This window comes from Misgurnus anguillicaudatus, chromosome 15 (assembly GCF_027580225.2).
Source record: "Misgurnus anguillicaudatus chromosome 15, ASM2758022v2, whole genome shotgun sequence".
Taxonomy (NCBI): Eukaryota; Metazoa; Chordata; class Actinopteri; order Cypriniformes; family Cobitidae; genus Misgurnus; species Misgurnus anguillicaudatus.
Genome location: NC_073351.2, coordinates 22075497 through 22089291, shown reverse-complemented (window position 1 = coordinate 22089291; position 13795 = coordinate 22075497). Strand labels below are relative to the sequence as shown.

The following is a 13795-nucleotide window of genomic DNA, read 5'->3' as shown; positions in this document are numbered from 1 at the left end:
GGCTATTCTTGCCATTAACATCCCACTAGAACCCCATCAATCAACCTTTAAACTTGGTGCTCTGCCGAGACAGCTCTAATACTTAAAGATTTCCCATTGATAAATTCAGCACTAGTTTTTTTTGTTATTTTATTAAAGCACACGCCATTTCTGCATTTCTGATGTTAATCTGGAGTACCTATAGACCTTTTGCGAGTTGACGTCACAGTTACGTCACGCGCGCATGTGGTGGCAGAAAAACAGTGGAAATGAATGAGACACGAGTGAAACGAACAATATAACTTACTAGAAAATGTCTTGTTGTGCTGTTGAGTGTCAGAATAGGAATGCCAAAATAGATCATTTTTATAGTATACCGTCGTCGAACACACCATTTGAAGATAAACGTAGGTGTTTATGGTTGCAATAAGCCCTCAACCGAACAGACTGAAGTGATGAAATCATTTGGAAAGCCTTTAATAATTACAATAGAAAATAATTAGAGAAGATATCCGGAGTTCTGTCTGATCCCTCTATGTGTTTCTTATAGAGTTTTCATCACGTTATGTTTATAATTTATTTAGAAAGAGTAAAGATTTGAATTAGTTTATAATATCAATAATAATATTACCATTTATTAAAGTTTTTGTATTTTTTTCGTTTTCTATTACTTCTAGGGATGCACGATATATCGGTCGACATATCGTTATCGGCCGATAACTGCTTATTTTTATATTAACGGTCTGATAGTAAAATTAGGCCGATAAATGATGATTTTTTTTGGTTTGTTGAACCACTTCACTTGCTCATTGCTGGCCATGTGGAGTATTGATTGGTGCTTTCTGTGACATAGCACGAAGATGACACGTGTTGGGGGCTTAAGAAGAGTATGCTAGTCTAGCGCAAAGACAAGATGTCCGCGGCCTGGGAGTTTTTTTATTGTGAAAATAATATGAATATTTATCGGCCTATATATATATCGCCCCCCAAATATAAAGAGTTATCGGTATCGGCCAAAATTTCCATATCTGTGCATTCTTAATTACTTCTTTTTTCCTTTCTATCTTAGCCTATGTCTTCTTCCTGTTTGTTCTAAATTATGATGTTTACTAATAAATGTATAAACATAGCACACACACACACACGATGTAAAGTGTTAATAATATATAAACAGGCCTATACAAATTAATTTGTATGTAAAAATAATAGTTTTAGAACAAACACGTAGGCTATAAATATAAGGAAGAAATTGAAAACAGGAAAATTATGAAATATTTAATGATATTATACAGAATACATGATAGTATTGCTCTTATAGTAAAAATAATTGATTTACCAATAAAGAACAATACATATACATTACATACATGCACACATATCAGTAGCCAAGTCATTTAAACTTTTAATTTATTTAAAAAATAAACGTAACTTGATGAAAATGTTATAAGAAACATTACACTTAAGAGAAATATAGGGGAAACAGACTTCTACAGAACACCGGATCCATAAAAATCACAGTTTAACGCTACACTTCACACCGCTATTGCGGAGCTGTCACTTTCTGCCACCAGTTGGGCTCCGCCCACAAAAAACGTCATCTCTGTTTGCAAACACGCAAAAGGTCTATAACTGTGTTAATAAGTCAGAATGCATGAAATACCACCCCTTTAACATTTGAAATATATTCAGTGGTGTTACCCCCAAACTATTGAACTTTTACAGAGATGGTCATTTTTGGGTCCTTACTTTCCTGTATAACAGCAGAAAGAGCTGAAATGGCTCAGGTTGGATAGATCACTTTCTCCACCTACACCAGATCACTCTGAACGCTCTGCCAATAAGATTACTTCTCATATTCCTACTATACTGATAATAGGAATTCTCCATCTGCAATCTCGGAAAGGATATCTGACATGAAACAGGATGTCTACCCCTTACCCCAGGAGCTGATAAGCACTCCTTGGACTATAATATATCCATTTACATTCATTTACTTGGCAGATGCTTTTATCCAAAACAACTTAGCACGCACTCAATGTATACATTTCACAGGAATCAAATCTTTGACCTTGGTGGAGTAATAACTGATAAACGTGAAAACATCTGACTCTTTAACCGCACACTTCAACCTCCAGACACTCCTCTTCGTCTACTCTGAATGATTTACATGATTCACTTGTACTGTCTCACTGTCTAGACTCATCTGTATAGCAACTATGTCGGTGTACAGTAGCACTGTAAGAATAGTTCATTTGCAACTTATTTGTTTCCTCTATGGTCTCTCTAATAAAAGGATGTTAGGTTTTAAGTTATAATTTCCCATAACTGCCAATAAACCTTTTTCACTTTTAAATAATTGGGTTAGGGGTAAAACCATCACCTGCGACCAAAAAAGTACAAGTTTATTTTATGATGGTGAATATGGCAATGCCGTTATTTTCTCCAGTGTTACTAAATACTACTTTCACAATTCAATTTAAAGTTTAGGTGCATTAAGCCTGACATATTGGATCTCCTACATATGTTCGTAAAGAGTTAGCTCATAATTTGTGGCATTTTAAATGCATGATAAATGGGGTGTCTCGGCAATAGCTGTGGTGCAGTGGTACTGTATGCCTGGACCATAATGTAACTGCGTGCACCTGTTGTCTGATCTACTGTGACGCATAATTGTCTGTTTTGATGATATTCTCTCTCTCTCTCTCTCTGTGTGTGTGATACAGGGTCCTCTAATGCTTATTGGTGAGCATATGCATGAGGATTATACACACCCATATAAAAGTAGCCTATAAAATAGGCTACTTTTCATCCATGCAGTAAACTATTTAAATGCTACAAAAAATCACGTGAAATGCTAATCAGATTAAGAATCAGTAATATTTCTAGTAAAACAAACGACCTAATAACTATATGTCTAATGCATCCCATACTGTTCCATAAAATAGGGCAAAACTGGTTATTCTCTAGAGAGAAATCAGTGAAGAAAAGAGCAGATGGTTTTATTCATGATTTGCGCTCTATCTTCACGTGTTTTTTCCAGACTAAATCCTCGAGGGAAATAAAGTGTGACGTTCACATTTGCATTGACTCCAAAGACACCGAGAGAGATACAGTACGTCAGCGATGCCCCGGCAACCTCCAGCGCTCGCGTGAACTCTGTTTTTGTTATATATTTCTTCATTAAATTACTCTTTTGATATGTAGTATATTATTGCCTTGTTTATCGGTTCTAATGTGACTTAGGATAATAAAAAAGGTCGCGTGAACTCCTCGAAACCTGAACTCTGCAGCACTTCTCACAGCTCCGCACTTTACTCTACTCACGCGCGGGTCGAGTCGTGTTTTTAAGCCGGTATGTTTGCTACATATCTCCAAACTGGTAACTACAAAACAGCTAATACTAGACATTCAGCGTGAATAACATAATCGTTGTCGTTACAGTACTGATGCTGATTCATCGGTTTAAATAAAAAAATCCAACTGTGTCACTCAGGTGCGTATGCGCGCGAAAGATAGCGCGACAAGACATTTCGTTTAAATTCTGAGCAATATTCATGCTTTGTCATTCGACAAACAACGCACGAAAATCAATTAAAATGTATTTTACTTACGAAGATGTAAAGCAACAGGCAAGATAAGGCAGGCGTTGCAAAGAAGATGGGTCATCCTGAAGAGATGCAGATGATCAGAAACTGAAGGTAGTGTAGTGTAGTGTACTACAGATGTGTGTGTGTGTGTGTAAAGTCAGCTCGCATTGCGCTCGAGCGATGAATGATTCACTAGAGCTCGTGTCTGTAGTAAAGGGGGAGGAGGCTGCGGGTACAGTGATGCTCAACTGAGATTCATCTATTGCTGAACTTTTCAGTAAACTCATCTTTGCGTAGACAAAATTGTTTGCTGGTTAGCAGCTCACATGACATTTGATTAAATCACGAAAAAGCATATTAACATATTTCAACGTATATAAAAAATTCATGACATTTCTAACTATTTGACTGTACAAAAAGCATAATGTCTGTATCTATCAATCCATCCATCGAATGGCAGTGTAAACATATCAATTTTAATGATGAAAGTTTCTTTTCTCAAAAATCTTTAACCATTGAGGGGGACACTTCCAATTCCAAATATCTTAAGTTGTACAGTACTGAGATAAATACAAATAGGTTCCATGTACAAGAATTTAACACTTGTGGGTTGTTCCATTCACGACCCGTTTGGGTTGTTTGTGTACCAAAAAGGCCACTGAATTAAACGGCTGTAAAAATTTATCAGATTGATTTTTTTCATAAATCTGTTAATCAACCTCAGTACTGATCAAACCTACCAAATGTTAACAAAATTTCCATGATTTTAACTCTTGGGCATGCCAAAGATTGGTAAAAACGGAAATTATCAAAAAAAGTTATTTAAAAAAACGGTTATAATGGAAATCAGCGGGACAAAAAAAGCCACGAACAACTAATTAGGGAGAAAAGAAATAAAAACTTGATGCTGCACAAAAACTAAAAATGCATCAAAGCCAATATTTACCAATCTTTGACAAGCCCAAGACTCCACAATCACTTTTTATATTGAAAATCTGTATTTTTTGTGTGTTTTTTTATCAAATCAGTGACACCACTTATGAAATTGGCAATTAAAGAGTTAAAGGTGCAGTGTGTAATTTTTAAAAGAATCTCTTGACAAAAATGCAAAATCATATACAAAATTATATTATCAGGGGTGTGTAAAGACCTCTTTATAATGAACCGTTATGTTTTTATTAACTTAGAATGAGACGTTTTATCTACATACACAGAGGGTCCCCTTTCGTGGAAGTCGCCATTTTGTGCCACCATGTTTCTACAGAAGCCCTTAACGGACAAACTTTTTTTACTAAGTTGTCTCCGTCGATGACATGTTTTTCCAGTGGCGGCTACCTTAGCTTCTCTATGCGTTTCAAAAGCGAGGGGTGAGCAGTGGACTGAGCCGCTGGTTGCAATTCACAACCTCACCTCTAGATGCCGCTAAAATTTACACACTGCAGCTTTAAAATCATGGACATTTTTAAGCATTTGGTAGTTTTGATCAGTACTGAGGGTGATTAACAGATTTATGAAAAAAAGTTTGGAAAAAATATTCATCTGATACATTTTTACAGCCGTTTGATTTGGTGGCTTTTTTGTACCCGAACAACCCCAAAGGGTAGTAAATTTGCTCACGGTATATTGTTGAGTTTTTGACAAATTTCAAAGCATTTTCTCAAAATATGTGTAAATATAAGATTTGTCACCAAAAATCATTCAATTTGCTGAAAAACAGAGAAAGTTGTGGCCAAATTAAGACAAAAATGGCCAAAAATGGCCTCAACAACCCACAAGGGTTAGACTGTGTAAAACCAAAACACAAGCACACACAAAGCCTTCACTGAACAATGTTGTTTTTCTTTTTTATTCCAAAACGTCTAGGATGAAAGAAACATGTAAAATATACAACATATTTATCAAACACAGGGAACAAAAACTTAAACACAATGGAAAAATGACAAACAATTAAATTGTCAAACAATTTGAAATACGACTTACAAAGGGAAAAGGTTGGTTTAAAGTTTCTGTGCAAGCCTCCGACAAGGCTACACGTATTAGTATAATAACCCTAACATCTTCAGACGTGTCTAAAACAGCATCGAAAACAATTTACCTTGCACTTTTTAAATCCTTAAAACATTATCCATACTTATAGCTGTTCACATGTGCAAGACGACGTTGTCATATAACCTGAAATAAAACAGAAAACTCTAACTGATCATGGGTCACCATAGCGTAAGAAAACAAAAGATATTAATGCAGGTTTACAGAGCATTGAGGTCTGAACTTTAGTGGTGAGGTGTTGTATTTGTAGGTTAACTCTTGGCTCTCACCAGTAGCATGCAAGCATGCTAAGTTTAATATATCTTTAAATTAGAATTACCCTCCATTACACAGCAGGCTCAAGTCTGTTATAGAGCATTTCCTATATCTGAGAATAAGCAAAAGAGGACGACACCCTGACTATACTCTGTAAAAATGCTTTTTGAGCCACGGTAACTGCTGCAAATGGCTATGGATATGCAGAGAGCTCCAAAAATTAAGATGAAAGGAACGTATGTGTTAACAACAACACAATCAACAGGACCTTTACTTCCCAACAAGACTTTGAAGAAATAATGGCTGAAAATAAATTCAGAGCACACTTTGTTTACAGCAATTTGAACAAAATTATTCTGTAATAGACCTGTCAATTCCTAATTTTATTTCTTTGATTTAGTGAAAAAAAAAAACGATTTAGTAGATGCCAATGTGTTTGTGGTCTATCTATAAGGAGCTGAAGACAGATTACCAGTATCTGATAGATAATAGTATGATAAGGCACTTTTCATTATCTGGGGACATGACTAAATATACCCTTTTAGCTCTCATTCTAAAACAAATACAGTCAACCAAAAACCCCAGAGCACGCTTTCCAACTAGTTTCAGCCACCTTCAAATATTTGGGGAGACAACTGTTTAACAGGGAAAATAACTTTTTTTTGTTATAAAAAAGAAAACCCTTGCATTTTCTGTAGTGTAATTTCACAGACAAACAGAAAATCACAGAAGCCGTATATAAAATTAGAAAGATACATAAATGCCTGCCCTCTAGAGACTTGTGGATGTACTGCAAGTTACAACAGACAACTCAATGTTTCTTTTGAAAAAATACTAAATAATAATGTTGCTTGCATTTCTCAGATCAATAAGTCCTTTGAAATTTTGAAAAATGTGAATTCCACTGTCCAGCTGCTTTGATCCTGGTTATCGCGTCCTTCTCGAACCATGACAAACCGCAAACAAAAATGTAAGGAACATATCTGATGCTCCACTTTGACATGAAGAAGCAGCAAGTTTGCCAAACAATTAAATTTCTTTCAGTAAGCTGGCTGAGCGAGAAAGATGAGTGGCCTAAATATAACCTCAACCAATAAAGGGTAAATGCTCACAAGGTGACGATAATGTCTTTGTTTGCAGCGTATTTCAGAACAATAAACAGAAGGGCATAAAGCAAAAAGAGGCAGGATGGCAAGATCATCATTTCTACAACAGAAACTGTGAAACTGTCTTCACACTTGTTCGTGATTTTTCAGCCTGCCGAAACTCCAATCGCCTTTGCCGCGTACTTTCAAGTTGAGTAGAAAAAATAAAATCAAAATACCATGCGAGACCATATACAGAGTCGTCCGAAAGAAAGTGCGATGTAGTCCAAAACTAATACATGATAAATCAAATTTAAGTCCAAGTCTGGACTACAACTCCCAACAGAGCTTCTGAGAGTGTCAATGAGCTGCACAAAACAAAAAAGCAAGTGAACAGCATGGCGGGTGGAGGGTGTGTGAGGTCATAATGACTGTCAATGAGACTGCAGACCAGTGACGGATGGGTTATGAAGACGTCAGCAGCGCCATCCGGGGCTGGGTGGCGTCGGCGCTTAGCTCTAGTGATTGACCAGACCCTGAAGCATCATCATGAGGCGCCGGGCACGCTTGCTCAGGGGACTGTGGGTATCCTGCTGCAGGAAGTGGAAGAGCTTCTGTCGTACCTGGGACAGGACTGCAGACATATGGTCTCTGGTAACTGGATCCCCATGGTCGAGGTTCATCACAGCATCCTCCAGATAGCTGTACGTGAAGGAGTAAAAAAAAGAGTGAAAAAAGATTAACGCACAGATTTACGTAGCTGCTATCGGTATCATCATTTGCGTCATGATGCAGCAAATGTTTTCATCTTTCATCTCTTGCCAGACAGTTTTGTTTTTGTTCAACCGCGGGCACAGTTTACATCATTTATGTGATTAAACTTTTTTTTTAGGAAGACAGAATTTCTTTTAATCTCTCATTTTTAGATCTCCAAATCTCTAAAGCCAAATCTCATTACTGTTGGAATCAGTTTGTGTTAAAGGGACAGTTCACCCAAAAATGAAAATTCTGTCACCATTTATTCATCTACTCATATTTTGTTTAACACAAAAAAAAAAGATATTTTGAGTGATGATGTTAAGCACACACAGTTGTGGATCACCATAGGCTTTTTTACTATAGACGGTTTTATCGGACGCACGTGCGCTGACGTGATACACGTCTGGATCCAAACTTTACTTCCGGTTTAGTTTTTTTTAATGGTCTGACTAGTTGCTAAACTGATCTCTTGAACAAATGCCTCGTCGAAAATAACAAATGTTTTGTATATGTTGTATTTTTGCTTGTTATATAAATAAACTACGTTTGAAGAACATTGTTGTTATTAATTCTTAGCGGAGTTTGCCGGAAGTTACGTGCGGACCACGACAGCCGCTAGTTTATGTTGTTACTGCTGAAACCATCTATAGAAGACAAGGGGTACCGTCAACTGTGTGGTTATCAAAAATATTTCAAAATATCTTCTTTTGTGTTCAACAAAATAAAGACACTCATACAGATTTAGAAGAACACGAGGGTGAGCTGTATATCTCAGTAATAAATCATTGCGTTAGCAGTGCAAAAAGTCATGGGTTCGAACCCAGGGAACACACATACTATCGTTAATGATAATTATACAGATATACATTTTTCCGATAAAACAATAACGACAGTTCGATAAGTGATCGATAATATTTACGCGCTATGCGTAATGTTGCGCAAGCACTTCCGAATGCGGCGCGCGCTCTTGGTTTACAATCACAGTCTCAGTTAGATTTGAAGGAGTGGAGTAAGATGAGGCAAGTTATTCATTTATTAGTAGAGCCATATGATTTTCGCAATGCGGATTACGCGGACGAAATTACGGAATGCAAATGCGCAGAAACATTTTCCGTTTTGTGTAATATTGGATGCGCAAACAGGGTTCGTCAAAGCCTGTAACACAGCAGAAAAAATAGGTACAGTATACTGTACTTACTTTCAGCGTCCGCATTGCGTGCGCACAAGTCAGCACAGCTTTAAAAGTATATTTACAGGACATTCACAAATTCGGTAAACTGAGGAAAAACAGCAGATCCACCACTGCAGTGAACACATTGTATGAGTGTGCGCTCCCACAGCAACGTGATGCTCTTGACATCCATTTATCAGCGTGTATAGTTTGTATATGTATAACAAAAACCGCTGCAAAAGATGCACTCCAACAGATTTTATCGTAGGTTTTGTCCAACTCCATTGACTTGTATTAGATGTGCTGTGAGGTACGGTATACCTCCGCGCCGGGAACGTTGTTTCTATTCTTGCAATTGGCAAAGGTGGATTATCGCCACCAACTGGGATGGAGTGTCTATTATTCAAGCTCTCAATGGAAGAATGTACGGGTGTGAGGCGTTTGTAAAAATAGGTCCACAAGTTAACAACAAATGCTAAAACAGCTGTTGGAAAGCATCTTTTGCAGCGATTTCTGTGTGAGCACATCAGTGAACACCCCCGACCACTCACTGAGTTTCACGTCTTTGTAAATGAAAGTTTAATGCATTTTAGAAAGGATTGTTCCTGTGCACCTATACAGCCATTATAGAGGTGGGAGGTGATACAATAAGCACCTGAAAATTCTCGGGCTAGCATAATATGTCCAAATTTCAGTCAAAACCGTTCTATTTCATCATAAACAATCTGAAAACAGGGCTTTAAGTGTAAAATACCGAACTTGTCCTTTAAAGCAGTCTGTCTGGGGTCTTAAAGTGACAGTAGCCTGCTGCTTTCTGTGTCAAAAATGTTAATTTTATAAGAAATATATTTTCATTTAATACAGATGCCTGATTTGTATTTGTCATGTTCTCCATAAAAAGTAGTTTAAACCCATTATTAACTGTCTGGTTTTTACAACTTTCATTCAGGAGCAAAAATCTGCCTTTAAATTTGACAGGAATAAAGATTTGTTATTTATCATGATAACTATCAATATCGAACGATATGGAAAACATTTTCTTGGTCAAATCGCCCAGCACTAACACATACTGATAAAATGTATACCACCTTGCCCTGCACTGTAGGTTGCTTTGGATAAAAGCGTCTGCCAAATGCATAAATTTTGGGTGAACTATCCTTTTAAGGATGGGAATCAACAAAGACCAAAGCAGGATATTTTGTTTATGTTCAGTATATAGTTATTCAAAATGTGATGTATATTGCAATCTTGAATTTGTTGTGTTTTTAACTTCCACTGTAAGCTTAAAATTAAACTAAGTGAATGTGTCGACCATGTATGTTGTCAAAATCCTTTTTTTTATATAAAATTGATGATCTCTCACCAAGAATATTTTTTAGCAAAATATTACAATGTGTTAAAATATATATCTCCCTGCCACCACTGTGCACAGGTACTGATCTCAACAATGCATTAATAATGAAACAAAAAACCACAAAGGGCATAAAAAATAGATCAGGGTATAAAAATCTCTGGACAGCACACATCTGTCCTGGTCACATAACAGAAAGCTGATGTTTTCTGACAGCTGTACAAACAGACCATGTTTGTTATTTCTTTGAACTACAGAGTAAAGCATTTCTTTCTTCCCTTCAGGCTGCTTGGGCTCTATATAGTCCAGCAAGGATTAGTAAAACGCCACATGCCTGGGAAAACTCTCTAATTAAATATCTCTGCCTTTAACACTAATAGATACTGCGGTATGATCACACAAACTTCAGCTACATACTAAACAGAGGTCACCTTAATTACCTTACAGGCGATCATTAAGTTTAAAGCTCCCGATTGAAATCGGATGGAAGTGTAATACAATGACCTTAATATCCCCAGGACTATGCAGCGGAGTCCTATCCAGATGGCTAAGCTTTAATGCTTCATATCACTTTGGTCTATTTTTCACATGTGTAGGCCCTGTTCCAATTCATTTAAGCCCGCAGTACTGTTATCTCAACTATAATCCACCAGTCCTGACTCCTGAGAGACATTAGTTTCTATGTTCAGCAAAACTCGCCATTTACCCCTGAACCCTCACGTTCTGCTCTTTCAGTTGAGGACGGAAACGGCTGATGTCAAATTTTGGAGGACATGTGGAGGTGGGAGGTCAAAAAGTATTTACTGTGTGTCGATTTGGCTATACCAATGGTACTGTGGTATATATATGAAGAGTTCAGATGAAGAACCTGACATGTTTTCATGTAAATGATGATTTTTGATCATTCTACCAACAAACCAGTATTTTTGAGGCCAGGATTAAGCGGATCTTAAGTGAAAGTATTTGATGAATGTATAATACTCTTGGCATGTATTTGGTTATCATCATGTTATCTAATTTTTGACAGAGGTGGCATTAAGTGGCTTTTGCATCTGTGCTCCTCGTATGCAACCCTGCCTTTGAAAACACAGCTAAAGTTTTTTTATTTAATTTACATTATATAGGATGATCATGTAAAGAACAGTAAAGAACATTCTGTGATATCTTTAATATTGACTGAGTAAGGCAATGTCAAATCATACTTTGATGCTCCTAATCTTATAGTTAGATTCAGGGTTCCCACACCTTAGTTAACTTCAAATTCAAGGACCTTTCAAGGACTTTTCAGGTCCAATACCCATAAATTCGAGGACTAAATGTGGGGACACATTTCAAGTGAGAGCAAGGTTACATTGTGTTACCTTTTAAGATACATTGTTACAGTTCCCTTTCGAGGGAACTTGCGCTGCGTCACTGCGGTGACACTTTAGGGACGCCTCCAGGGGTAAGTGCGTCTAAATGTGTATATCAAATTCAACCAATAGTAAGGCTTAACGACAAAGACAGGGTGACGCGGGAGCCAGGAAGTATATCGCTATCTGAAATATTGTCAAAGACGGCGTTACAGGGACGCAAAAAGTATGGCAAAGGATACGCAGCACCTCGTTCCCTTTTCAGGGAAAAACAGTTACATACGCGAGTGGTTCCCAAACTTTTTCAGACTGCGGCCCCCCTTGTGTACGGTGCATTCCTTCACAGCCCCCCAAAGAAAATTTGTGTCAAAAAACTGTTCTAAAACTCAACATTTTAATAAAAAAAAAACCATTAAATTATACAAAAAAGTAGTGCTTTTGGTTAGTAGCCTTATTTTTTTAGGTTTAATTACACAGAATTCATGATAAATTAATGTATTTCATAAAATGTCATTAAACTGGGGCCCCCCGGCACCATCTCGCGGCCCCCAGTGACATACATAACCCGAGACGTTTTCATGTGTCAAACACAACTATGCAAAAAAGCATTTTGGTATGAATCAACATTCGCAAACAAAAGATATAAGCATTTAAAGCGAACAGTTTAGCCCGTGTGCATAAAAAGTATATTAATTACTTTCAATTACCTGTATCTATGTATGTATATATTCAAAAACAGGGCCTTGAAATTTTCCCCCAGATTCACAAACTTTCAAAAATTTCAAGGACCGGTGGGAACCCGGTAGATGATGACTCTTTATCCAGACATTATATTTACATGGTGAACAATGGACAGGACTGCATTACATTATTGAAACGTGAACAAAGAAAAAAACGCAATATAGTGCGAATAAACAGAATGACGCGTGCATAACCCAAATCAGTCAAGACCAGAAAAACATTTTAAAATGGCTTGTAATGCGAACGCAGAGTTAGTTGTTTATGTTTGCAAAGCCACATCATACGGTGTGCTTATATTGCCTATTTTACAACAGCTTTACACGTAACATAAGTATACACATAAAAATATATATATTTCACATTAGGTATTCATTTACTTTTACTTTTAATGAATCACTACCGTTAAAATGATAAAACCTAGGTGGCATGATATTAGTAACATCTATCTTTCAATGGCGCAATGTCAAAGCTTTAACCAATAATTTTTTTTAAACCAAGTTTTACATTTATGTCTGTTCTCCTATACATAAAAGCATACATCTTTCTCCACTAAAACGACAACCGTATGCTCCCACGGAGAACGGTTGCACACTTACCGATGGTAATGTATCTGCACATATGGGCAGTATAAAACACTAGAATTTTAAGAGTGTAATTCAGAAGTAGGACTCGTAGAAAGAGCAGTTTATAGCAGTAAAGGGACTTGGCAACACATAAGCAAAGCATTAGTCTGTGATTCACGGGAGTTGGTCCCATTCCCCCAGTAGAAAAGTCTAATGCAGCCCACGCTGTAGAGGAGTGAACCTAAATAACTGCAGTCCAATGCAGCAATGCCACAGTAGCAGGATGTCCTCTTCACACAAGGTCATTTACGGAGGAATTAAAGAGCAGAGAAATGCAGCGGCTTTTATATAAAATATCTTTTCGCCCTTGATCACACAAGTTGCACTTAGGATTATAAATAAATACTCAACCGTTTTACATCAATAGTTTTGAGAGGGCATGAACATGCATCCTTTTACAAACTCAATGCACGGAAGGATGTATGGATGAAAGATATTAAAGTGTGATTGAGTGAACTAATGTTGATTTAAGAAACACACCTGATCTTTAGTTCTGTGCGTGTGCTGAGGTTTGTGGAGAGCTGTTGGATGAGCGACAGAAGGACGGCCTGATGAAGTGGACAGGGCTGCTGGCTGAAGACCTGCTGAGAGTCGATGGTTTCGCACACATACAGCACCAGATTCAGGTCGGCTGCAGACAAAGCCTGGAAGAAAAATGAATAGCTTAGACCTGGAGAGAACCAACGTATAGTGTGAATGACTTTTGACAGCAATGTGAAACCCTTTACATTTATGCATTTGGCAGATGCTTTTATCCAAAGGGCATTACAAGGTACAAAGTTTTTATTAGTATGTGTGTTTCCTAGGTTTAAACCCATGACCTTTTGCGCTTCTACTAGGGAAGTG

The 13795-nt window shown here is 37.3% G+C and overlaps 2 protein-coding genes across 3 annotated transcripts in view; both read right to left on the bottom strand.

Annotated features, from left to right (window-relative positions):
- The window catches only part of nrn1la (neuritin 1-like a), a 40206-nt gene extending 36041 nt beyond the window's left edge, over positions 1–4165 (bottom strand). Inside the window, exon 1 of the mRNA XM_073853593.1 lies at positions 3591–4165. Coding sequence (XP_073709694.1) covers positions 3591–3645 — 55 coding nt within the window. The 5' untranslated portion in view covers positions 3646–4165. The remainder of the gene's footprint in view (positions 1–3590) is intronic.
- A 1219-nt stretch (positions 4166–5384) lies between these two features.
- edc4 (enhancer of mRNA decapping 4) overlaps positions 5385–13795 on the bottom strand; it is a 38541-nt gene continuing 30130 nt past the window's right edge. For both annotated transcript variants that reach the window (XM_055173857.2, XM_055173859.2), the window contains exons 28-29: positions 13430–13593; positions 5385–7654 (exon numbers count right to left, since the gene is read on the bottom strand). In XM_055173857.2, the coding sequence (XP_055029832.2) occupies positions 7471–7654; positions 13430–13593 (348 nt within the window). In that variant the 3' untranslated portion in view covers positions 5385–7470. The remainder of the gene's footprint in view (positions 7655–13429; positions 13594–13795) is intronic.